Source organism: Scyliorhinus canicula, chromosome 1 (genome assembly GCF_902713615.1).
Source record: "Scyliorhinus canicula chromosome 1, sScyCan1.1, whole genome shotgun sequence".
Lineage (NCBI taxonomy): Eukaryota > Metazoa > Chordata > Chondrichthyes > Carcharhiniformes > Scyliorhinidae > Scyliorhinus > Scyliorhinus canicula.
In genome coordinates, this window is record NC_052146.1 from 125,518,226 (window position 1) to 125,545,709 (window position 27,484).

General features: G+C 41.9%; 1 protein-coding gene across 1 annotated transcript in view; it reads right to left on the reverse strand.

Moving 5' to 3' along the window:
- Positions 1–27,484, reverse strand: part of maco1b (macoilin 1b) — a 153,324-nt gene that overhangs the window by 30,633 nt on the left and 95,207 nt on the right. The window contains exons 4-7 of the mRNA XM_038799449.1: positions 17,129–17,255; positions 12,033–12,156; positions 10,274–10,452; positions 8,651–9,158 (exon numbers count right to left, since the gene is read on the reverse strand). Of these exons, the coding sequence (XP_038655377.1) occupies positions 8,651–9,158; positions 10,274–10,452; positions 12,033–12,156; positions 17,129–17,255 (938 nt within the window). The remainder of the gene's footprint in view (positions 1–8,650; positions 9,159–10,273; positions 10,453–12,032; positions 12,157–17,128; positions 17,256–27,484) is intronic.

Below are 27,484 nucleotides of genomic sequence, written 5' to 3' on the forward strand. Positions count from 1 at the left end.
AACTGTTCCGCCGTTCATTGCGGAGACGCCATTTGCTTTCTCGTTACACACCGCCTGATCTAGCCCCTTGTGCAAATGATGTGCGGCCTGCAGCAAACTAGTCTAACGCCCTCCTTCACCAGGATCTTCGGTGGATTCCTCGATCTTTGGGTTTTTGGGGGGAGGGGAGAGAAAGAGGTATGTTATAACCTGCCTGATTACTACTGGCTGGGGACTATTGCCTATCCCACAATCCTTAGTGAGTATGAGCTCCCGCAATGAGGAGGGCGGAGTGATCATTAGCAGAGTCACTTACATAAATAGAGCTGGTCAGTGTGGAACCAGCAACAGAGGAGAGAGCAGTGGTGGAGTACTGCTGCTGTTGTATATATGTAATCGTAAATAAAGTTATTTCTTTCGACTCTACAAACTCGCGCTGGATTCTTCGTGGCCCTCAAAAAAATCTACTTAATTCAAAATTGTGTAACTTGGATTACAGTAAAATCTCGAGTCAAATCCCAAGGGACCCCCTCCAAATTAGTGTTAAGCAGACATCTCACTTGAATGCATCTCTGTGTAACCGGATATGGCTACAAACACAGTCTATGTCAAAAACAGATTCACATGTCCAATGAATCAAATAATTGTTACGGTGCAGAAGCAGGCCATTTAACCCATTGTGTCTGCACTGACTTAGTGCCTTTCACCTGTCTTTTCCCAGTAATCTTGCACACGGTTTCTTCAAATAATCATCTCTTGAATGTCTTGATAGAACCTGTCTCCACCACAGACCTGAACCACTCACTGTGCGAAAAAGTATTTTCTCACATTACACTTTTGAAAACACAGTAAAGCATTCAATGTGTGATTAAGTCCACGTTAAGTCATTCAAACATTAGAACAACTTAACCTGATAAAAGGCCAGGGCTTTGCTTTGAAAAATGGCAGGAGTTAGCTCTGGAAAATCTCCGTAATCATTATGCTGAGCATGCCGTTTCTGGACATTATGATGCAGTCCGCTTTGCCATCATTGAAGACAAATATGTTTTTGTTGCTGTTGTGGTGCAGTGCAACATCCCAGATTCTATTTACAGCCTTGGCATGGAAACAGGCAGATGAGCGGATGGGCATTGTTTGGACTCTTCAAGATTATCAGCCTCCTTGGTTGAAGAACACACTGGCATAAACCTTCATTTATATTGTGCAAGTACAGAATAGTTTACCTCCATCTAGGTTTCCACGCCTCAAAAATCTTGAGTTTTTGTTAGCCTTGTACTGAGCGGTAGTGTCTTGACATTCAGGAAGCAACGGGGCTTCTTAGACATCCCCATCACAATAATGAGCAGCTTTTCTCACCATCCATGTTGGTGCAGACCACAACAGCAACGCACTCCTTGTACCACTTTCCACTATTATACACATGTCATCTTTAGACATCAAGAGTGGTCTAGCAAAAGGCAGTAAAACAGGCTAGTTTCATCCACAACACTAGGACTGAAGAAAGCTGAAACTGATATTAGACTTCACACTTCCCATATTCATGAAACCAGATGTTGAGCTGATACAGTCCACTTCCCTTAATTCAAAGTTATTGCAAAAAATAAAACTAGATTTTTCAATGATAGAACAAAAAATGATGGGAAAAAAATCAGCTGAGTCAGCAACAGAAAAACAGAGTCAATGAGATCAATGATGAAAGGCCATCGACCCAAAACACAAATTGGAACCAACATAAAATAAATATGAATCAAATAAGGCAACAAATTTCCCTTTAAATAGACAGTACAACAAAAATACATTGTACACAACCATTTGCATCACGCCTTGCACAAATAATGCAATACAGAGCAACACAGTTCCACAATATGCTGTTCTTTATTCATGTAGGGTAGGTCAGGAATCCTATCCGACAACAGCTTTCACCTTTCCAATTAAAACACCGACCAATTAACTAATTTCACCCTCCAGTTCCTCTGCTTGTAGCTCTCATTTGTGCCCATCAGCCCCACAGCTTCTTTCTTAACCTTCTTCCTGTTGGCACTGTTTCTAGGTCCATGGTCTCCAGGTCACATGGACCAGCATTTCTTATATCTCAAGAAAATTATAACTGATCCCTTTGCAATTGATACAAACTCTTAAGGTCCTTTTTTAAACATTTTTAAAGCCAATTAGAGTCCACAGACATTTTAAAGGAATTACAAAATGTCTTTACTGCACTGCTTCAGGGTCAAAGATCGTCACACGTAGTGAGTCAGAGTACAGAAGGGAGAAGAACCCAGTGGCATTGTAACAACAACAATCTCTCCCTCAATGTCAGCAAAACTAAGAAGCTAGTCATTGACTTGAGGAAGCAAAAAGTGTCATACACACTCCTGTCTGCATTAATGATACTGAGGTAGAGATAGTTGACAGCTTCAAATTCCTAGGCGTGCACATCACCAGCAAATTGTCCTGGTCCACCCACAGTGACGCTACGACCAAGAAAGCATATTATTCCTCAGGAAACTAAGGAAATTTGGCATGTCCACATTGACTTTTACAATTTTTACAGATGCACCATAGAACGCATCCTATCTGGCTGCATCTCAGCTTGGTATGGCAACTGATCGACCCAAGACTGTAAGGAACTAGAGAGAGTCGTGAACACAGCCCAGTCCAAAATGCGAACCCGCCTCGCATCCATTGACTGTCCACACCTCCCGCTGCCTTGGGAAAGGGGGCAGCATAATCAAAGACCCCTCCCACCTGATTATTCTCTCTTCCAACCTCTTTCATCAGGCAGAAGCTATCAAAGTCGTTGAGAACATGCACTAACAGATTCAGAAACAGCTTCTTCCCCATTGTTACCAAACTCCTGACCTGGACTAAACTGATCTCGCCACACTACTTCTCCACTGTGTAGCATTACAGTCTGTATGCTTAACCTGATGTCTATGTATTTATGTTGTGTATTTATCGTACGTCTGATGTTTTTCATGTATGGATGTATATAGAACAATACTTTTCACTGTACCGCCATACACATGACAATAAATCTAATTCTAGCTCTAAACCATGCACAAAAAATGTTTCTTCTTCCAAATGCAATACTTGTACAATGTATTTTGGTTGAATTTTACACACTTTCATTCTGAATACGTGCAAATTTTGTCTATGAACTTTCTACTCCTTCGGAATGGACTACACATTGCTCTCCCTAAGTTTGGGTCCATCTACAAACTTGACAAAGTTGCATAACGTTTTTAATATAGACGGTTTATATAGAGTAGCAGTCGTACAGGTTCCAGAACTGATCCACAACACAGCCAGGAAGATGAACCTTTTCTCTTTTAGCAAGTGCATTCCGAACCTCCAAATTGTGCCCATCATATCTACTGCAGTAGCCTGTCATGTGATTTTCAACCAAAGATCTTCTGGGAATATAGATACACTGCATCATAAGTCTTCCCAACATCACCAACTCCTGTTGCTGACCAGAAAAGCATCAGAAATAGTTGCGCATCCATTCTTGGCTCCCACTATAGCCGCTGGTACATGTGTAACTGTTCCTAATACCTTTCTGGTCAGGAGGATGGGATTTTTGTCTAACACCTGGTTAATTACCTTGATCAAGGCAGTTTAATTAGGAACTGAATGACAGAATGGCAATAGCACAGGAGGACACATTGTGCGTGTGTGCTCTCTGTAAAAGTTACTCAGCTAATCCCATTCCCCATCTTTTCCTTGTAGCCCTACAAGTTTTCTCTCGAGTAATTTGAAAGCCACAACTGAATCTGTCCCCACCATATTCTCAGGCAGTATACTCCAAATCCTAACCACTCACTGCATTAAAAACTTTTTCTCATGTCACCCATGGCTCCTTAGATTAATCACTTAGATTAATACCCCCCAGTTCTTCTGCCAATGGGAATAGCTTCTCCTCATCTACTCTTTCAAAATCCCTTCATTGTGAACATAAAGTCTTTGCATTACATATGACATTCTTTAGAACACAAAGATAAAATTTCCTTAGTCAAGTCTTGCCTCGGTTTAGAAGGTCCAGCTCAGTTTTCTGGGGATTCATACTAGTTGTTTTCGAAGCTCTTAGGCTTTTGCACCCTAACCAGCCCCCAACATCTCATATCTCCCATACGTAGCCACTCACCCAGTATCTATCATGGGTAGGAGTTACGTGGAGATAAAAAGAATCTTTCAACGATCTAGTGTAGCTCTCACACACACAAACTTGATAATAAAACAAAAAATGCCATTCATGAAATTTGTTCAAGACTTTAAGTCTCAAGTGGTTAATCCATTATAAAAACAATAGCCTCAAAGACAGCTTATGCTTTAAATTGCCTATTTAAACAGTCAAATTGTGAACTCGGGAGCCTCTGCTGAGATAACCTTGGAAACTCAGCTCAGCATTCATATTAAGACAACAATCACTCTTGGCTAGTGTCAACAAAAAACTCTATTGACCTGCTTTTTTCCAACCTGCACCAGGTGGTCTGTCAATCAAAGTAGTCCAGCAGATGATGTATTTAAGTCTGAGGCAGTCCAAGTCTACTTTTTCCCCCCCAAAAAAGTGAACTGACACTTCATGACTCACACCCAATCTTGTGTGTGTTTGTATAAGGGGCACTCAGTGGCTTTGAAAGAGAAATGGCTGTATCTACAGAGGAACTAACTCCCATCTACATGGTACACCAATTAACTTTACACAATCCATAACAAATAAACAAAATAAATGTGTTTTTAAATGCCATTTCTCCTTGTGTTTTAAGGTTTTGTGCTACACAGCCAAGTTGGTGGATTATGGAACTAATCCCAGTAAATTGTTTTAAATCCTGGAAATTTAGATATCCCAGATGAGATAATTGTTTCTTTTCTTAGATGTTTTATTTGAAATACATTTTTATATTGATTTTACAAAAAAAATATTAAACCAATTCTCCTCCTTGGAATCAGAAATTTAATTTTCTGACTAGGTATCTTCATCATTTACTGGGTCACCAGAAGCATGATTTATAGAGGGAACAATTGGAAAATAATAGCTCAACTAGGTACGAGAACTCACAATTAGCTAAGGACTGCATAAACTTTAAATTGGTTAACTTGAACTTTGTTAATGGGAGAAGGAGGGGATTAAGACACAATGATTTGTTTCTTAGGGGTCGGTTTGCAAGATTGAAGGAGCTGGAAGCGAAGTACGGGCTGGAGCAGAGAGAGATGTTTAGATACATGCAGGTTCGAGATTTTGCCAGAAAGGAGATACAGAGCTTCCCGGTGGAGCCGGCCTCCACATTGCTGGAGGAGGTGCTGACGACAGTGAGACTGGAGAAAGGGGTAGTCTTGGCAGTTTACGGAGCTATTTTGGAAGAGAAGGCACCACTGGAAGGGATCAAAGCAAAGTGGGAAGAAGAGTTGGGAGAGGATATAGAGGAGGGATTCTGGTGTGAGGTGCCAGAGTGAATGCCTCCACCTCGCGCACGAGGTTGGGGCTGATATAGCTGAAGGCGGGAAACAGAGCACATCTCACGAGGGAGAGGATGAGCCAATGACTGTCTGTGTGGAATTTTCACATTCTCCCCGTGTCTGCGTGGGTTTCCTCTGGCTGCTCCAGTTTCCTCCCACAGTCCAAAGATGTGCAGATTAGGGGGATTGGCCATACTAAATGTCCCCTCACTGTCCAAAAGTTAGGTGGTGTTACGGAGATAGAGCAGCGGAGTGGGCCGAGGTAATGTACCCTTTGTAAAGGTCAGTACAGACTCAATATGCCTGCTGAATGGCCTCCTTCTGCACTGCCGGGATTCTATGATTTCAACAAACCTGTTGGGAGTTTTTTTTTTGAAGGATGTTACTTCTAGCATAAATAAAGGAGAACCAGTGGTTGTGGCACATTCGGATTTTCAGTAGGCTTCTGATAAGGTCCCACACATGTTAGGAAACAAAATTAGAGCATATGGGATTGGGGATAATATACTGTTACAGATTGAGAATTGACAAAAAAAAGAGAGCAGAAATAAACAGACCATTGTCAGGATATTACTAGTAGGGTACCGCAAGGATCAGTGCTGGGGCCACAGCTGATCACAATCTATATAAATTATTTGGATGTGGGGACTAAATGTAACATTTCCAAATTTGCTAATGACACAAAACTAAGCAGGAATGTAAGTTGTGAGGAGGATGCCTTCAAAGATTTTGGACAGACCAGTGGGTAAGACATGGCAGATAGAAAATAATACGTGTGAATAAACAGAAAAGCACCTTAAATGGAGAGAGGCTTGGAAATCTTGATATCCAAAGGAACCTGGGTGTCCTTGTTCAAAAGGTAACATGCACGCGCAGCAAGCAATTAGGAAGGCAAATGGTATGTTGGCCTTCATCAGAAGGGGATTTGAACCCAGGAGCAGAGATGTCTTGCTGCAGCTATATAGAGCCTTGGTGTGCCCACACCCAAAGTATCTTGCACAGTTTTGGTCTCCTTACCCAAGGAAATATATACTTGCAATGGAGGGGGTACAGCAGAGGTTCATCAGACGAAACCCTGGGGTGACAGGATTGTCTTACGAGGAGAGATTGAAGAAACTGGGCCAGTATTCTACAGAGTTTCTAAGAATGAGAGGTATTCTCATTGAAACTTACAAAATTCTTACAGGCTGCGACAGGGTAGATGTCGAAAGAATGTTTCTCCTGGCTGGGCACAGTCTCAGAATAAGGGGCAGATTATTTAGGACTAGATGAGGAGGAATTTGCTCACTCAAGGAAGGTGGAGAACCTTTGGAAATCTCTACCCCACGGTCTGTGGAAGCTCAAATCATTCAGTATGTTTAAGACAGAAATTGATTGATTTCATGGTATATGGAGATAATGAGGAAAAGCAGTGTTAAGATAAATAGAACATAGAACAGTACAGCACAGAACAGGCCCTTCGGCCCTCGATGTTGTGCCGAGCAATGATCACCCTACTCAAACCCACGTATCCACCCTATACCCGTAACCCAACCCCCCTCTTAACCTGACTTTTAAGGACACTACGGACAATTTAGCATGGCCAATCCACCTAACCCGCACATCTTTGGACTGTGGGAGGAAACCGGAGCGCCCGGAGGAAACCCACGCACACACGGGGAGGACGTGCAGACTCCGCACAGATAGTGACCCAGCCGGGAACCGAACCTGGGACCCTGGAGCTGTGAAGCATTTATGCTAATCACCATGCTACCGTGCTACCCTAAATGATTAACCATGATCTAATTGAATGGTAGGCTTGATGGGCTGAATGGCCGACTCCTATGTTCATACTATAGCTGTTATTCTGATTTCACACCATACAGCTATTTCAAATTAAAGGTGCAGATAATAAAGAAATTCACTTGCTCTGGGATCAACTCTCTGCATTTATATTCTCCATATTAAAACATAAAGCAGGTGACTGACAATTGTGCACTGACAGCTGCAAAATTACGCCATAATGTTAACAATGGAGGTTTATAAAGTGTCTTTAAGTAATCAAACATTCCAAGGCTCTTTACAAGGGCATCAGAAATCAAAATATGACATTAAGTCCAAGGGGCAGCACGGTAGCAGAGTGGGTAGCACTGTTGCTTCACAGCGCCAGGGTCCAAGGTTCAATTCCCAGCTTGGGTCACTGTCTGGGTGTAGTCTGCATGTTCTCCCCGTGTTTGCGTGAGTTTCCTCCAGGTGCTCTGGTTTCCTCCCACAAGTCCCGAAAGACATGCTTTTAGGTAATTTAGGAAATTAGGTCATTCTCAATTCTCTGCGTGTACCTGAACAGGGACTGGAATGTGGCGACTAGGGGCTTTTCACAGTAACTTCATTGCAGTGTTAATGTAAGCCTACTTGCGACAATAAAGATTATTATTAAAATTAGATGACCAAAAATTAGTTCAGAGAGGCAGCTTTTAAGAAGTGTGTCCTAAAAGAAGAAAGGGAGGTAGAGAAGCAGATGGATGCAGGGAAGGAACTCCAGAGCACAGGACTCAGGCAACTGAAGGTATGGTCACCAGTAGTGGAGCAACTAAAATCAGAGATGCTCAAGCTGCCAGAGTTAGTGTGCAGATATCTCGGAGAGTTGTAGGCCTGGAGAGGTTGCACAGATAGGCAGCATCAAGAATTTCAAATTACAACCATAATTAAATATGAAAATAGTTATTAGCTCAAAACTCTTTTGCTAAAGAGAAATAGACTTGTAAGAAATACAGTGGGTTTTGACCAATTTACAAAATAGCTTCTCACCAAGATGTTTCGACAAAGCTAAAAATTCTATCAAAGTATTAGTATCTATTACAACTGAAATATTAGTGATGAACAGAAGCATATAAATAACAAAGAATGTTCAAGATTTAACTCAGTTACACAGCAGGATGCAAGGTTTTAAAACAGTACACAACTTATTTTTATAACGTACATGCGTCAGACACTGGCGAAAAACGGCAAAAATATAAGCACTTACCAAATGTTTCATGCAACTCCCTTGCTCACCCTGGTTATAAATTGATATATTTTGTGCTACTTCACATCAATACTCAAGATAATTCTTTCATTCAGTTTATATACAACTGTAGGTGGCACTATCTGTTCTCTGACTAGATAAGACTCATTTTCACTCAGTCATGCAAGGCAAAGAAAAAAACAGCTTTGCAAATATTATAAGATATATTACCGTAATAATGTGTCTGGCTTGCTGAGCTGGTTGTTAGGTATACAGTTTTCCATTATTTCCTTGTGTACACTCATGCTCTTGGTAGTGCATTTTTGCTTCTTTTCGTTCTTAGCAGATGATGAAGATGAAGGGATGCTACCATTGGACGTGCAGTGACTTCTGGGTGAAGAATTGATTCCCCCAGTAGCGTTCTTGTAATTCTTTGAAGCAGCTGTAAATGAGTCCTCTTTTAATAGGTTTTCTGTGCTCCCTACAAGCTCATTATTCAATCTTTTAGAGATATGATTTTCCATGTACTCAATTTCTTGTATTTTTGAGTCTACTGGCTGTAAAATATTATTGTTAATCCCAAGGTTTGGTTTTTTGGCTTCTTTGTCCTTCTCTTTCCCTTTTTCTTTGTATTCTAGTTCTGGTAAAGCTGTTGTCAATTTTCTACCTGCCGGAATTCCTCCATTGTGCTGCGGGAGCTGTGTAGAATCCATATCTGTGATCCCTTTGGCTGTAGCAGCTGGGAGAAAATGGAAAATAGTTAATCTAAAAACCTGAACTATTAATACAATACATGAAAAATAAAAACAGAAAATGCATCATCATAATCATCAACCTGAAATTTTAACTCTTTTTTTTTCCCCCCGCAGATGCTATCAGGCCCAAATATTTTGTGCAATTAAATGAAGTTCAATTGGTACTTATGCAACATTTGTGCTGCAATCCTTACATGGAGAGGAAACAGTTGGAAGTCAATTCTCCAACATCTGCTTGGAAATGGATTTAACAGTTTGCTTCCCAAGGAAAGGAAATCCAAGCCATCTTTCATTCCATTAATGTAAAATATGAAGCACTGAATGGCAGAATGGAGCTCTCAACATAGCTGATAAAATTCTGGAACCATATATCAAGTGAAACAGATATGACTGACAAAAATAAACAATTTAATCACTAGTTTATACCCAATTTGGAACCGCACAGTACACTAATTCTTATACTAAGATACCCAGTGGCACGGTGACGTTTTAAATACTCAAACCTATATGAATGGCTCAATATGGAGGAGAAGCCAATAAATATTTCAAGTCTTCATAGTAGAAAATTTCAACAATTTTTCAAATAGTTTTGACTTGGGTTGTCCTCTCCAAAAGCAAAGTATCATTTGGAGGAGCAGTGACTCTTTTAGCCTACAAATTGTGTTAGCAAACCAAGTCTTTGTCACATTAAGAAGGATCAATAAATGCTTAGGCAGTTGACTTAAAATATTATCAAATGCCATGGGACTGCAAAATATTAGGGGTATAACTATTTCCTTGCCCCAAGAATACCTTTTCCCAAGAAACAAAGATTTTGAATTAAATGCACTAGACAATGTCAAATCAAAGGCATGGGTAAAAGGCGATAGAGAGAAATGCTTGGTACAAGACAGAATGTGGGTTACAAAGCTTTGGCCAAATTGGAATTTGTATAGCTCAGCAAATTGGCACAGTACTGCTATAGCTAGTGGTGGAACAAGGCTTCTTTGAATTTGATCCCTCACCAATTACTACGCCTTATTACTGCTATTCTGATGTACAACATGCACTAGTCCAAAGAACAACAGTATTTATAGGAAGTACAAAAATTGATTCTTACCTTCTTCGGCTTCCCTCTCTTGCCTCTGTAGCATCTGTTGCTCTGGCGGTAAGGCTTGCTGTAGGAGCTGCATGTAGAATTCATTCTCCTTCTGTACTTCCTTCTGTTTTCTTAATCGCATTTTATAGCTTACATAACTTTTGAAGCCAAATCCCAGTGTCACCACAGGATAGCCAATGCTTTATTTATGAAGCGAAGAAAATAAAAGAGTCACACTTTAAATCGTGGTCACCAAGCAACTAGAAATTCAATCATCAAAAGCCAAATTAGGGACAATAATTTGCATTGACAGAGCAAATTAAATATTCGTGACTCTTTTCAAATGAAAGGATTTGTAAAAAGTATTCACCAAAATCAAAGCTTTATGAGTAAATTACACCTCTATCTTAATTGGAAATGTTTCAAATCTCCAATTACTGAAACATAACTGGATAAAGAAACTTTGGATCCTAGGAGGTAATTTTTGCAATTATCCTATTTCTCCTTTAACTGCTCTATCCCTTCTTCAACAGTTTAAAATCCATCACATTTCTCCCTCTCTTTAGCTCTGAAGAAGTCATACAGATTTCAAAACTTTAACTTTTTCTCTCTCCATAGATGCTGCCAGACCTGCTGAGTTTTCCCAGCATTTTCTGTTTTCATTATAGTCTAAATTCAGCCCAACTCTCTTCAAACCTTTGAAGAAAGACAAGAGGCAGCTCAATAAATATAATTAAGGTAATAAATAAATTCTCCACAATAAAAGAGTTCCAAAAACAAGAAACGAAGAAGGTAATTTGGTCCTGAAGCCCAATCCTACCACATCCACTCAACCGTATTATGAACTCTGCCACATTTATTACTCTCCTAGAGTTAAAGTTATTTTGTCTTCCACAGTTCCAAAAACAGAAAAAAAGAGACTCAAGTACTATTCAACACCAAATTGCCATTATTTAGCCCGAGTTTACTGTCCTCACTGCATCCCATTCAGAATTTTCTCCCCCCTTTATTTCTTAATTCAATTTCTAACCAAATATTTATCCATCTACATTTTGAAGCTGTTAATCAACGCTGTATGTTACTTTTGTTTTCAGACCATTCTATTTAAGCAATACACTACTCTTAACCATTTATGCAATTATATCACAACAAGGGTTAATATTATTTTTCTTGTGGTATAATTGACATTCACAATGACAACATTTATATTTCAAGTAGTGTGGAGATGTATCCCGTTCTTTTGAGTTCCCATTAGTATTTTAATAATTCTTGTTGCCAATTTCCAAATAAATTGGTCCTCAAGTCATTTGGGACAATACAAATATTTTAAACAGAAAGTACATCAAGAACTACATTGGTTTGAAAAGTCTACAATTCCCTGGAGCTACAAACTAATCAAAATAGTTGGAAAAGTCATCAGTTTGTTAAAAGGAGTAATCCGAATGTTTAGATGCCACAAATGGCAAAACCAGAGTTTGAGCTGTGAAAGGTGTCAGAATCCAAAAAGATGGAGATACTTTGGAATCTCTCAGACAGCAAGTTATCCTGCATAATATTTAAAAACCTTTACTTGTAGCTGACAGTTTTGGCATGTGGCAGGAGTGTTGGGTAGACAGTAACAAATGATCAGTTTACACAAATCAAAGATTTGTTATGCAGGGATACTGGGTTTACTTTAATGGTTGGTAAACAGATCCTGAAAAGACAATCATATTCATAAATAACATGCATTTGTATAGAGCTGCACAAATAAGATGTCAAGAAAACAGAGATAACTTACCAGTGTGCAGCAAAAGGGCGACACAGGTCTACATGAAAATTTTTTAAATCTTTAAATCTGATTGCAGCTTCTATATAAACAAATAATATCCATAGTGATACCGTTGGTAAACACACTCCTCTTTCTGAAAAAGATAAAAAAAGATTATTCCTATAATTGAAATTTTTAGTTGATGAGACAATGCTCCATGAACATACCAGTGAAAGTGGTACTGCCTTTCTCATGAAACGGTAAAAGTGTCATTTTCTTGCATCACACTAGCTATATAATATGTTACACGTTTGCCAAATGCCTTTTGACAAAGATAAGGCTCCTCAAACTGCTGCATCCCAGAATGATTTTCATTAACTGCATAAACAGCAGTGCATCAAAATTTAGATGTAAAAATTCAGAAACTGGGACATCACAAAGGAATCACTTAAGCTTTACATTTGGCCATTTGCTACAGTAAACTGTTTATTACTGCAAATTTCACTAATCTTTGATTCCCAGTCTGTCATCCACATTCTAGCAACGGAAATGTAGTAAATGACATTGTGATGCAAAAGTGAGGCAAGTAAACTTGAACAAAGCCATTTGTATCGGTGAAATTCTCTCTCTCTCTCTCCCTCTCCCTCCCCCCCACCACCTTTCTCCATTATAGGCCACTTACCAGCAGGTGCTAAAAATCAAATATGGGGAATGGATAATGCAGTGGATCAGCATATAGTCAATGCAGATCCAGGATCTGGCTTCTGAGATAGAGGTCTTCTCGCCGTACAAGTTTGAAGGGTTGTGATCTGAGATTTCGGAACCTAATGTGGTCCCTATTGAATTTAACAGCCAGTAGTTCACTAGAAATGAATGCACACACTCAGAGGGTTTGCAAAGATTTCTGGTGTAGGGAAATAGAAATCGTAGAATTTACAATGAGAGGCCATTCGGCCCATCGAGTTTGCACCAACCCTTGGAAAGAGGACTCTACTCAAGCCCACGCCTCCACCCTCGCCTCATACCCCGATATCCCCACTTAACCCCTCCACTCTAACCTCGTAACCCAATAACCCCACTTAACATTTTTGGCACGAAAGGCAATTTAGCATGGCCAATCCACCCGTACATCTTTGGACTGTTGGAGGAAACCGGAGCACCCAGAGGAAACCCACGCAAACACAGGGAGAACATGCAGACTCTGCACAGACAGTGACCCAAGCCGGGAAGCAAATCTGGGATCCAGGAGCTGTAAAGCAACTCTGCTAACCACTGTGCTACCGTGCTGCCAGATAAGAGCTCAGAACTAATCCTACTTTCTAATTTCTTGTATTTGCAATTGAAAATATTGAAAGTAGCATTGAATACAAAGTAACTGAAATGAGCTGTGCCAGGAATTTGTCTTTTATTTTCCTCCCCCTTTCAATAAACTTGGAACGCAATTTGTAAATTAAATGACAAGCTTTCTTCACAGAGCTGACCCAAAGAGACTACTAGATAATTCACCATCATTTTGGCATTTTTGAAGCTGCAGGTGGACTGGAGAATATTAGAACCATTTTTCTCCATACGGCAAGAATGACCCAAATTTAGATCAGATTACAAACTATGCATTCAACTAGCAGAGCTTTCCTCTCCAATAACTTTCATGCTTGTCATTAACATTGTGTCATGAATATTTTTGGCATTCTACATTCTAGCTAGAGCTAGACGGATCGTTTAACAAGTTGAAAAATACCTACACATCAACCAGAAAATCTGTGTTGGAAAGAAGAAATTCAGGCTAATAGATTTTTATTTCTTGCATTTTACCATTGCATTTACCTGAAGAATATCTACACATTTTATCAATTAAGTCAAGTAGTTGCCTGTGGTGAAGACAAATTGACAGAACTGAAAAGTTTATCACTTCATAAGGTTATATAATTCACCCTCAAAATAAACTGTCTTTCATCTTTCAACCTAGAATTTATAATATACTGAGCTGAAGATTCAAAATCTTAAATCATCCATTTAAATGTTTTAGCAATAGGACTGATAGTATTATTTAGTGGATTAATAGGATAAATGTAATTTTGATACCTCACAGGTTAGACTTATAATATACTCAATTTTAAAATAGGATTTGCAAAGCCATGGAATTAGGAGACGACACACAGAATAAATTGGGCATCAAACGTTAGACGTTAACCAGGACAATGAACTAACATCAGCTACCTCCACCTCACTGCAGCATTTGGCCCACCATGCTCAGTAAATCCAATATCCTTCACAAATTAGTTTGGCACTATAACTTAAGAGTGTCATTGTATCATTTGCTGTTTTTATACCAGGAATTGGATTCCACAGCCTAAAGCAGAAAACAACTATACATACCACATCACTGACCTGTATGAATGAGCTGGCCACTGAGTCCACAATGGCTGGGAAAGATGCCGGCTCTTTTTCTAGTATATCTCTAACCAGAGGCACTATTTATTTTAAAACATTTTCACCAAATTTAAGGCTGCTATTAGCAGCAGTCCATAAAATAAAAACACCATCAACTACTCTCGGGAAAAAAAACATCCAAGTGGAAGCTAAATTCTTCCCTAAGGAAGGAAGAGTTGCAGGACAAGTCAACCAGGACTCCTCCTTATCAACTAGATCCACAGTAGCTTTGGCAATTGATGACCAATGCAGCACCATTTTTTGATACACGTATTAGGAGGGGGCTCAGAGAACATGCCGACATTCAAAAAGATTATGGCTAATTATCTACCTTAATCGTTTGTAACATTTCTGTGCCCACCTCGTAGCTTACTTTGTCTCCTAATGCTGCCCTGTCAGTAAACGTATACACATTATGCTCAGTCCTCTCATCAAAGTCACTGATGTAGATAGTGCATGGCTGAGGCCAACAATTGAATCCTGTAGTAACGCTGCTAGTTACAGACTGGTAACCAAAAATGACCTGCTTAATTTTATTGTTCTCTGTTCATACCAATTCCATAAGCTCTAATATTGTGTGATAACCTCCTATGAGGCATCTTGTCAAATGCTTTTTGAAAATTCAAATATATTATATTCACTACTTCCTCTAAAACTACAAAAAACGTTTGACCTATCTGACAAAAACAATTTCCCTTTCATAAAACCATGCTGCCACTGCTAATGATATCATTTTTGAAGTATGTCGTTATCATATCTTTAATATTAGATTCTAGTAGTTCCACTGCTGCTCACGTTAAGCTACCTGACCCAAAGTCACCAGTTTTCTCTCTTCCACCTTTCCTGAATAATAGATTATTTTTGCTACATTCTAATCCAAAATCAGAGAATTTGAAATAATAACCATCTCTAAAACCATCCTTTTTAAAACCTGAGGGCACTGGCTAAGTCTAGGGCATTTGCTGGCTTTTAATCTCATTTATTTTTCCACTAGATTTTTTTCTTAATAAACTAATATCCTCAAATCCATCATTTTGTTTTTTGTGCCTTCAATGCAGAAAGCAATGCAAAGAAATTTGTTTAGCATTTTTGCCATTCCTTATTCCCATTACAATTTCTCTCGTCTCTGCCTCAAAAGAATTCCCATTTACTCTCACAAATTTCTTCCCTATCTATATACCGACAAAAGGCTTTTGGAATCTTTTTATGTCTCTAGCTTGATTATTTATTTTCATCCTATTTTGTCTGTTAGTTTCTGTCATCCTTTACTAAATTTTAAAACCCTCCCAATCTTCAGGTTTAATACTCTTATTGGCAAAATTCTAATACATTCCCTTTAATTTGATACCATCTTTAACTTCCCCAAGTAGCCACAGTCAAACCATTTTTCCATTTTGCCCTTAAGGGAGTGCATAATCATTGCAAATTATCAATTAATTCCTTAGATGTTTGTCATTGTTTGTCTACCATCAAATCTGTTCATCTGGTTTTCCATATAAGCCAGCTACGTAGCTGGATTTGTCTAGATACAAGACCCTAGTTTCAAACCCAATTCAATCACTTTAAAACTCAATATAAAATTATCAGACAATCATTCTTCTCCAGAGGCTCTTTTACTTCCAGGTTATTAATTATCTCTGTCTCATTGCACAAAACTAGATCATAAATAAGCTGTTCCCTAGTTGGTTGCTTGACATACTGATCCCCAAGCCAGGCAGAATGCTTTACAATTTGGGCAACAACAGATCACAGAAAAATGCACATTTAAGACAAGAACAATATTAGTTTTATCCCATTTTTCATGAAGCACCACACTATATATTATGATATTGAAGTGCATGCAATATTTTGGCTTTTAAGCACATCTTTAATAGCTAACGAGAAGCATTAGAATGTTTATTCAGTGCTACAAAAACAACATATCAAAACGGGGAAAGAAAAGCTAATTTTTTTTACATAGAATTTACAGTGCAGAAGGAGGCCATTCAGCCCATCAAGTCTGCACCGGCTCTTGGAAAGAGCACCCTACCCAAGGTCAACACCTCCACCCTATCCCCATAACCCAGTAACCCCACCCAACACTAAGGGCAATTTTGGACACTAAGGGCAATTTATCCTGGCTAATCCACGTAACCTGCACATCTTTGGACTGTGGGAGGAAACCGGAGCACCCGGAGGAAACCCATGCACACACTGGGAGGATGTGCAGACTCCGCACAGACAGTGACCCAAGCCGGAATCGAACCTAGGACCCTGGAGCTGTGAAGCGATTGTGCTAGCCACAATGCTTCCGTGCTTAACTTTGTTAAGTTACTAGTCTATTGTTGAAGCCATGAGGTTGCAAAGTGAAACTTATTCTGCGCAATTTCGCAGGACAGACATCATGTATACAGTATTTGTCAATTGTCATATAAAAAAAATCAATCTGTCTGTCACAAGTTAGTTATTGAGATAATGCATTGCAAGCATTGTATGGAGTTCCTTTAGGAAGGAACATGTCTTTCTTCCCTACCAGGTGTTGCAGCAACATGGCATGGATCAGGAGTTGTGGCAGCAAGGCAAACTAGAAACTTGACTTTCAAATGCCGTCCAACCACGATTCAAATAATGCCTTTCTTCATAAGATTTACAATTCTAAAGTTTACTTTTTTTCTACAAAAGACACAATTTGAATTGGAAAATAAAATTGAACATACCTGTGTGCCAGACGTATTGAACCCATACATATGTACTGGCAGCAAAGAAAAGCCACTGCACTGGTATGAAGAGTAGGCATATTATATCTGATGTGAATGCTACACAAACAAAAAATACTGAAAAAGCCTGTAAGAAAAACAGAGCAAAGGAATGCATTACAAGCTCAATCCTTACAGTCGTTCAAACTAATGTGGTCGAGCTTCCTGCAGATGTATTCTAATTTCCTAGGGACAAGAAAAATGTTAGGCAGGATTTCATGTCAAAGGAGATCATTACTGAGATGGGTGGTAAAGGAGTACCTGCAAAATAAAGTACTGCAGGTTTAAGAGGCAATATTCATTTCCATTTTTCTATTTGTATACAGTTGCAACTGTTCTATCATTTTCAAAACAAATTCTCTACGAAACATGGCAAAATCACGAAATCTGGCATGCTGTCGACATCATGCAAGAGCTTCATAAAGCACTTTCACAAGATCACTGCTATTTTCAGTTGAACAGGGAATCCCACAGCTTTAAATAAACAAAACAAAAAACTCTTCTTGGTGATAGGTGGGGGGGGAAGAGATGCACAGATGGTTTAGAAGGAAATGAGAGCTTAATTGATGCCAAACCCAACAGTCGCGTAATAATCAGCAATATGTCTTTGGTGACTAGTATAATATGTTGGACTTAATTCTTTAACTTAGACACTCAAACTTAACCACTAGAATGGCAGAATACAAAAACGAACAAAAAACACCTTAGCAGTAGTAAACAGGTTTTCCAATGAAAACTCTATGGATAGGATTTGATTCACAATTAGTTCTTTTTGTGTACAGCCACCCTCCAGCTCCAACACAGTAAGCATATGAGCATTGCATTTTGCATGACATGGCCATTGTTAATTTAATTGTAACAAAAATAAAGTTTTCAGCAAATTTCATTTTTACAATATTTTTGATCAAATGAACCCACCACAGGGGCCATTATTAGGAAATGCACGTTTTTCAGAAAGTTATAATGGCTGGCTTCAAAATTTAAAAGTTTTTTTAAATTAACCTTTAATCCTTCTTATGGTAGAATGCGTTGGGAGGGAAGGAAAGCAGCATTACTATCTTCACTTTTAAGAGATTAGATAAATTAAAGCCTTCCAGCAGACGAGTAGTCCTACTAAAATTATGTTTGCCGAATTGAAGGTGTTGTTTCCCCTGCTGTAACATGGATTCTGGCTCCAGAAGCATAATCTAAATTGGAAGATGGAACAGACCCAGAGATCAAGGAACGAAAGTGAGAAAGCCACAAGCTTCATGTGATCGAGGAGTTTCCCAAAATTTGCCACAGCCAGAAAGGTCAAAACTGACAACTCTGCAATTATTTGATTAAGTCAAAGACGGTGACGTGTTCATAAAGGGGTCTTCAAGAAAACTTAGCAACCACTCAAATTTTGTTTACAGCAGTAATATACCTGGAATCACTCCAATACAGCTAATTTTGGAAAAGAGATTCCTAGCACAGCTGACAGCCACCTCTATGCTCCTCAGAATAGGTCAGTTCCAAAAAGCCGATAGCTATCACAGGCCTGACTCTGCAATTTCAAGAAGTCCTTGAAACAGACACATTAATTCATTGTTGACACCTGTTACTATTGCTATTAACAATCAATTGCAGAATACATATTTAAGTCAAATGGAGCTCTGCACAAAACTATGAAGTCAAACAGAATGTCAAGGACATGACGAGTGAACTTCCATACAGATTTATATTTGCACAGAGGAAGCAGAATTCTGAAATTGAACTGACACCAGAAAGTTAACAGAACGCAAGCTATTCTATATGTACAACACAATGCTCACAATAATAGCCACCCCCGCCCCCGGTACTGAACCATATATTTTCTGCCCTAAAAATTGATTGAGAAGTTAGGGTGCATTTTATACGTGGTAACTAATCAGTGGCATTTTTCCCCCACAGCCTTTAAGTGAGCCTCACAGGGAATCCAGTTGACCTTATTTGGGATCAACTATCTTCCCCTAGTGAAAGTTTAGGTCCTTTTATTGGGCCACAGAGCAGCGCAGACCAGAGTTGTTTCCCTGCCTGTAACAAGAGTCAATGGATGGAAACTCTCATAAGGAAACAGGGAAGATAGAAATAAAATTATTCCTTGCAACAGTGCACCCTTAGAATTTCTTTCAAGATTGGTTTGGTGAATGCTTTCCTGAGACACACTATCTGGTGATTGCAAGGCTTTAACCCACCAAAGAACTCAACTGACATCGTAAGTAGTAACATGTCATCCAAAATATTTTATGGGATGATTACTTTAATAGTCATGTTTCTGGCAAGTTAGAGTACACGATAGGACATGTAATAGGCAGGCAGTACAGGAATCCACCTGAATTTGGCACTCTCAATCAGGCCTCCAAGCTTGTCGCAGCTGACTACTTTACTTGCAACTGGCTGGTCAAGTCTCCCCAGGAATAACAACACTTTGACTGTGGCATTGCAAAAGTTTAGGTGTCTACTTTTCATGGTGATAAAGCAATTTAAATGTTTTTGTTTATGACAGTTTGGAAACATTTTATTTAGAAAATTAAGTCGATAGCAAGATTAGCAAAAATAATGGATATACAATGGAATTAGCATATGGCTGAATTCTCAGCAAATCTCATGTAAGCCACACCTCTATTTGTACATAAAAACATGCAACTTGATCAGATTTTATAGTGCCAACAAAACACCAATTTTACATGTAAGCGCATTATTTCATTAAACTGTTCCACAGACTAAGAGACGTGTCTCATTAATTTCTGCAACAGTCAAAACTCTAAATCTAATTTTGTCTGGTTTTTCCAGGATAGTGATCAACTGCCAGGGACCCGGGTTTGATTCCCAGCTCGGGTCACTGTCTGTGTGGAGTCTGCACGTTCTCCCAGTGTCTGCATGGGTTTCCTCCAAGCGCTCCGGTTTTCTCCACGAAAGACTTGCTTGTTAGGTGAATTGGACATTCTGAATTCTCTCTCAAGTGTACCCAAAGAGGTGCCATAGTGTACCGACGAGAGGATTTTCACCGTAACTTCATTGCGTGTTAATGTAAGCCTACTTGTGACACTAATAAAGATTATATAAAAAGTTAGTGTCAAATTTTGCAATTACTTGCATGTGAATGAGCAAGAGGAGCAAACAGGAAAAGTGGAGTTACATTAGCACAAACGGCATATAGTCTACAGAAGTAGTGTGGTCACAAGTACAAATTTGTAACAACAGACATCTTTCACTACAAAAAAAAATTCAAGGAGCCTTAGAACTAGTTATTTCTTAGGGCACACTACTATCACAGTCCAGTTTCTGGATCAATTAATAAAATGGACAGGGAAGTAAATTTTAGGCCATCTAATAGTTATGGTTATGATTTCTTTAGTTTTTCTATTCAGGCTTTCGAGGTTGATTTTTATTTTGACTATTATTGATCAACTATTTTTTTTTTTTTAAATTGTTCATGACGTGGGCAATTCTACATTTTTATCCATTTCTACTTACTCGATGATAGTGGCAGATCATATCATTCAACTGCTGGAGGTTCCATACTGATGCTATTGCTGCAACAATGTTTAGGTAGGGAACTTCATGATTTTAGCCACTTGCAATGAAGGGCCAAGCAGCATGTGGTCAAATCTGAATAGTGCACGACTTGGCAAAGAATTTGGAAGTGGTCATTAACCCATGATCTTGTTGTTCATTCTCCTTGGTGTGGTGATGCCGGCGTTGGACTGGGGTGGGCACCGTAAGACATCTTACAACTCCAGGTTAAAGTCCAACAGGTTTGTTTTGAATCACTAGCTTTCGGAGCGCAGCTCTTTCCTCAGGTGGATGAAGAGGTGGGTTACTCAACCACATATATATACACAAATTCAATGGTGCAAGCTGATGCTTTGAACAAGAGTCTTTGCAGGTAATTGTCTGAACAAGTCCAGACGTGGCGCCTGGAGAGAGGGATAATCACAGGTTAAAGAGGTGTGAATTGTCTCAAGCTAGGACAGTTGGTAGGATTTCACAAGCCCAGGCCAGATGGTGGGGGGGTGAATGCAATATGACACGAATCCAAGGTCCCGGTTGAGGCCGTACATATGCGTGCGGAACTTGGCTATCAGTTTCTGCTCGGCGATTCTGCTTTGTCGCGCGCTCTGTAGGCCGCCTTGGAGAACGCTTACCCGAAGGTCAGAGGCTGAATGCTCTTGACGGCTGAAGTGTTCCCCAACTGGAAGGGAACCTTCCTTCCTAGCAATTGTCGCGCGATGTCCGTTCATCCGTTGTCGCAGCGTCTGCATGGTCCCGCCAATGTACCATGCATCGGGACATCCTTTCTTGCAGCTTAAGAGGTAGACAATGTTGGCCGAGTCGCACGAGTATGTACTGCATACCTGGTGGGTGGTGTTCTCACATGTAATGGTGGTACCATGTCGATGGATCTGACACATCTTGCAGAGGTTGCCATGGCAGGATCGTGTGGTGTTGTGGTCGCTGTTCTCCTGAACGCTGGGTAGTTGCAAACAATGGTCTGTTTGAGGTTGCGCAGTTGTTTGAAGGCAAGTAGCGGGGGTGTGGGGATGGCCTTGTCAAGATGTTCATCTTCACCAATGACGTGTTGAAGGCTGAGAAGATGATGCCGTAGTTTCTCCGCTCCGGGAAAGTACTGGACGATGAAGGGTACTCTGTTGGTTGTATCCCATGTTTGTCTTCGACCCTGGAGTAGGTCGGTGCAGTTTTTTGCTGTGGCAAGTTGGAACTGATGATCGATGAGTCGAGCACCATTTCCCGTTCTTACGAGGGCATCGTTCAGTGTCAGTAGATGTCTGTTTCCTTCCTCATCATCGGAGCAGATCCTTTGTATACAGAAGGCTTGTCCATCGGGGATATCTTTTTTAATGTGTTTAGGGTGGAAGCTGGAGCAGTGGAGCATCGTGGGGTTACATGTGGGCTTGCGGTAAAGCAAAGTTCTAAGGTGACTGTCCTTGATGGAGATGTGTGTCCAAGAATGCCACCGATTCTGTTTAGTCCATGGTGAGTATGATGGTGTGATGGAATTTATTGATGTCTTCGTGTAGTTGTCTCAGAGATTCTTCACCATGGGTCCAAAGGAAAAATTGTCATCAATGTATCTGGTGTATAACGTCATTTGAAGATCCTGTGCAGTGAGGAGGTCTTGTTCGAACCTGTGCATGAAGGTGTTGGCGTACTGAGGTGCAAATGTGGTCCCCTTGGCTGTTGAGTGTGCTTAGATGAAGAACTTGTCGAAGGTGAAGACGTTGTGATCCAGGATGAAGCGGATGAGTTGCAGAATTGCATCTGGAGATTGGCAGTTGTTGGTGTTGAATACTGAGGCTGCTGCCAGCAATGCCGTCGACATGGGGATGCTGGTGTAGAGCACCAAGACGTCCATTGTGATGAGGAATGTTCCTGGTTCAACTGGTCCATGGGTGCTGAGTTTCTGCAAGACGTCAATAGTCAGTCGTATCGCGACAGTAGCTGGGGGTTCCGGTTGGAGAGGGGAGGATCTCGGAAGTGTACCAGGTTAGAATTAGAATTAGAACAGTACAGAACGGGCCCTTCGGCCCTCGATGTTGTGCCGGGCAATGATCACCCTACTCAAGCCCATGTATCCACCCTATACCAGTAACCCAACAACCCCCATTAACCTTATTTTTTAGGACACTAAGGGCAATTTAGCCTGGCCAATCCACCTAACCCGCACATCTTTGGACTGTGGGAGGAAACCGGAGCACCCGGAGGAAACCCACGCACACACGGGGAGGACGTGCAGACTCCGCACAGACAGTGACCCAGCCGGGAATCGAACCTGGGACCCTGGAGCTGTGAAGCATTTATGCTAACCACCATGCTACCGTTGCAGGAGGTAGACGAGGCCCCGGTGGAGGAGCTGAAAGATAAATGGGAGGAGGAGCTGGGTGAGGAGATTGAGGGGGGGACGTGGCCGATGCCCTAGAAAGGGTGAACTCCTCCTCTTCGTGTGCGAGGCTTAGCCTCATACAGTTTAAAGTTACTGCATAGGGCTCGTATGACCGGGACAAGGATGAGCCGGTTTTGACCGAGGACAGGTGTATTAGGCGCTCAGGGAGCCCAACAAACCATGTCCACATGTTCTGGGCATGCCCAGCGCTGGGGGAATTTTGGAAGGGTGTAGCAAGGACGGTATCGAGGGTGGTAGGATCCAGGGTCAATCCAGGCTGGGGACTCGCAATATTTGGGGTTGCAGTGGAGCCGGGAGTGCAGGAGGCGAAAGAGGCCGGTGTTCTGGCCTTTGCGTCCCTGGTAGCCCGGCGGAGGATTCTTCTTCAGCGGAAGGATGAGAGGCCCCCAAGCGTGGAGGCCTGTGTCAACGATATGGCGTTATTAAATTGGAGAGGGTGAAATTTGCCCTTATGGGGTCAGTGCAGGGGTTTTTCAGGAGATGGCAACCATTCCTAGATCTCCTGGCAGAACGGGAAAAACAAAAGGTCAGTAGCAGCAGCAACCCTGGGGGGGGGGGGGGGGGGGGGGGGGGGGGGGGGGCTGTTCTTTTTGTTCTTAGAATTTTTTGTGAAAATGTGAAAATTTTAATGAAAATTATTTTTTTTTAAAAAGAAGCTGGGGGTTCCTTGAACGATGGGTTTCAAGATGCCCTCGATGTAGCCAGAGATGTCCTCAAACCGGGTCCCTTTGCCTGATACGATAGGACGGCCTGGTGTGCTGGCCTTGTGCATTTTCAGGAGGCAGTAGAGAACTCCAACACGGAGAGTACATGGAATGAGAGCATGTAGTGTGCTCTGAAGGTTTGGATCCAAGGTCTTGATCAGTCTGTTGAGGTGGCAGGGGTGTACTTTGGTCGGATCCATGGGTGACTGTCTGTGTTCCTGGTTGTTGAGTTGTCGGTACACTTCTTTGCAGTAGTCCGTTCTGTTCAGTATGACGGTGGCCCCTCCTTTGTCTGCTGGTTTGATGACGATGTTGCGGTTGGTCTCGAGAACGTGAATGACATTGCGTTGTGCTTGGGTGACATTCGGGGCTGTTTTATGAATGTGACTGATGAAGCTGGCATTGACGCGACTCCTGACGGATTGAGCATACATGTAGAGTCTAGGGCTGGGGCCGACCGGAGGGATCCAAGGGTTGGTTTAGCTCAGTGGGCTAGACCAGGCATTGTCAAATTCGGGGGCGCGACCCACAGGTGCGTCACGGGCAGGTGTCAGGAGGGTCACGGAGCCGTCCGTCGTGGCCCTCCCGATCGTGCAAATCCACGTGCAATAGCCGGCTTTTAATAATGCCAGCTGCAAGCAGCCTTCAAAATGGCCACAAACATATTTTTAAAATATGGCCGCACTGCGCATGCACACCGTAGAGTGGGCACGCATGCGCAGTGCGGCCTCATTTTTAAAAATCTGGTCGCAGCCTTTTTGAAGGCCGTTCGCAGTCATATTGTTTAAAGTCGGCTGCAAAAAGTTCTGGGCGAATGATGTGATTGGTTGCTTTCTGAACTTGATGCTGATGAAGTGGAAGTCTCTTACTCCAAGAATGGCGAGTGGTACAACGATGGTTTCACCGTAGTTGTAACTACAACTAAGAGATGTCAACTTTTTAAATCTTGATTTTTAAAAATTTCAAAACAAAGTGCCTGCAGGTCGTATTTGGAAACTTTATCAATTAATTAATTTTTAAGTGTCTTTTATTTTTTTTCATTTTTAATTGTGATGTTTAGGCGAAATGTGGTGAACCTCCAATTCCTAGAGGATGAAAACATTTTCATTTTCTGCATTTTTTTGTCCTGTTAAACTTTATCAAATAAAACTCACCCCTGAACATGTAGAAAGAAAAAGACGGCTGCTGCGGCTGTTGCTTGCGAATATGCACAATCGGAGACGCAGGTTTTTAAAAAATTTCTATGTAATCTTCCTGCCTGAAGGGAGACAGAGAGCAGGTCACGCCCCCCGATCATTAACATCACGTGCTTTGGGCACGATTGCGATTCCTCCATTTAACCAGCAGCAAACAAGGCAAGATAAAATGGTGGGCGCGAAGGTCGGCCGGCGTGGGTCGCGAAGGTCGGCTGCCGCGGGTCGCAAACATCGGCCGGGTTGGGTTGGCCGGTTGGTAAAAATGGGTCCCTGGAAAAAAAGTTTGAAAAACACTGGGCTAGACAGCTGGTTTGTGATGCAGAACAAGGCCAGCAGCGCGGGTCTAATTCCCTCACCAGCTGAGAATTCTGAATTCTCCCTCTGTGCACCCAAACAGGCACCAGAATATGGTGACTCGGGGCTTTTCACAGTAACTTCATTGCAGAGTTAATATAAGCCTACTTGTGACAATAAAGGTTCTTTAGTTATTTTATTTCAATTCGACTCTTTCCTCTTCGGTTGCTGCACCGCAGATCTCTCGTCTGCTGTTCCAGTTCATTGGTTGGCTCATTGGGTTCGCTGTTGGCCTCTTTGGGCCTGTGGAAGAACTCCCAGAGTCTCACTCGCTTGATGAATTCCTCCGTGTCTGCTGCGAGACTAATGGGGTCCATTTTGTTGGTGGTGCAGAAATTGAGCGCTCTACTGAGGACTTCGATTTCGTCTGGTTGAAGGGTGTAGTCCGACATGTTTACAATGGATTTACCTGTATTGTTTTCTACTGTGGTACCGGAGGCGGCTTGGTTGCTGCTGAAGTGATGCCAAGTTTCTCAAGCTTCCTGTTCTTGGTATGCATACAGGTGGCCAAGTACCGTTGTCTCATCTGTTTGGCGGTTTTCTGCAGCTGGTCTGCTGCGTCCTGAGTGCAGGTTGAGAATACGGACTATATCTTGGTTTTCAGGTTGCGGTTTCCAGGTTGCGGCGTCTGCTGTAGAGCTAGTGTACGAGGTGGTGGTTGAGGAGTGTGAGAGAGGTGCGGCGGCAGAGTCTCTCAGCATAGTGTGTGTTGCAAGTCGACTTGATTGGGTTTGTGATCTGTAGTCCTTTTGGGATCTTGTCTGATTTCTTGCATCTTTGTAGAAACTTAGGGCGCGATTCTCCCAAAACGGGAGAAATCTTAAGGCTGGCGTCAAACCCGGGCAGAAGACTCCAACCCGCGCATGCGCGGATGACGTCATCGCGCATTTGCGCGAAACCCGCGCATGCGCGGGCCGGGTTGCCCCTCAGCCGCCCCGCGAATGGATACTGCGGGGCGGCGGAAGGAGAAATAGTGCGCGGGCATCGGGCCCGCTGCCCGCGATCGGTGGGCACCGATCGCGGGCCCATGGCACCCTTGGCACGGCCGTGGTACTGCCGTGCCAATCGGTGCCATGGTTATAAAATGCGAGTGTTTACGGCCGTTTTTACGAACGGCCAGACCAGGTGTGTTTGCCGTTCGTAAAAACAGCCGTAAAGGGCTGGGAACTCGGCCCATCTATCAGCTGTGAATCACTGCCGGCCGTAAAAAAACGGCGGCAGCGATTCGTGTCGGGAGTTGGGCGTGGGGGGGGGGGGGAGAATAGCGGGAGGGCGTCGGAACAGCGTGGCCGTAAAATTTTACGAGCCACGCTATTCTCCGCACCGTCGGGAGTGCGGAGAATCTCGCCCTTAATGTCAGTATCTATATGCGCAATCTTCTTGGCGATCCTCTTGACTTTGAGCCGGCAGTTTGCAGTATCGATGGTAGCCATGATGTGGAGATGCCGGCGCTGGACTGGGGTGGGCACAGTAAGAAGTCTTACAACACCAGGTTAAAGCCCAATAGGTTTGTTTTGAATCACTAGCTTTCCCCCTTTTTCTCACATTTCACACCACCAGCCTCAGCATAAGCCTCTGCCATTTTCGTCAACTCCAGTGTGCATCTGTGCACCAAACACATCTTCCCTTCACTCCCTCTGTCAGCATTCCGCAGAGACCGTTCCCTCCGAGATAATCTAGTCCACTCCTCCATCATACCCAACATCTCTCCCATCACCCATGGCACCTTCCCATGCAATTGCAGAAGAAGGTGTAACACCTGCCCCTTTACCTCTTCCATGCTTAACATCCCAGGCCCAAATCACTCATTTCAGGTTAAGCAGCGTTTCACTTGCACCTCTTTCAATTTGGTCTATTGCATTCGCTGCTCCCAATGTGGTCTCCTCTATATCAGAGAGACCAAACGCAGACTGGGCGATTGCTTTGCTGAGAACTTTTTGGTCTGTGCACATTCAGGACCCTGACCTTACCGTTGCTCGTCATTTTAACGCAAGACCTTGCTCACATGTCACATATCTGTCCTTGGCCTGCTGCAATGTACCAATGAAGCTCAATGTAAACTGGAGGAACAACATCTCTTCTTCCGGTTAGGCATGCTACAGCCTTCCGGTCTCAACATCGAATTCAACAACTT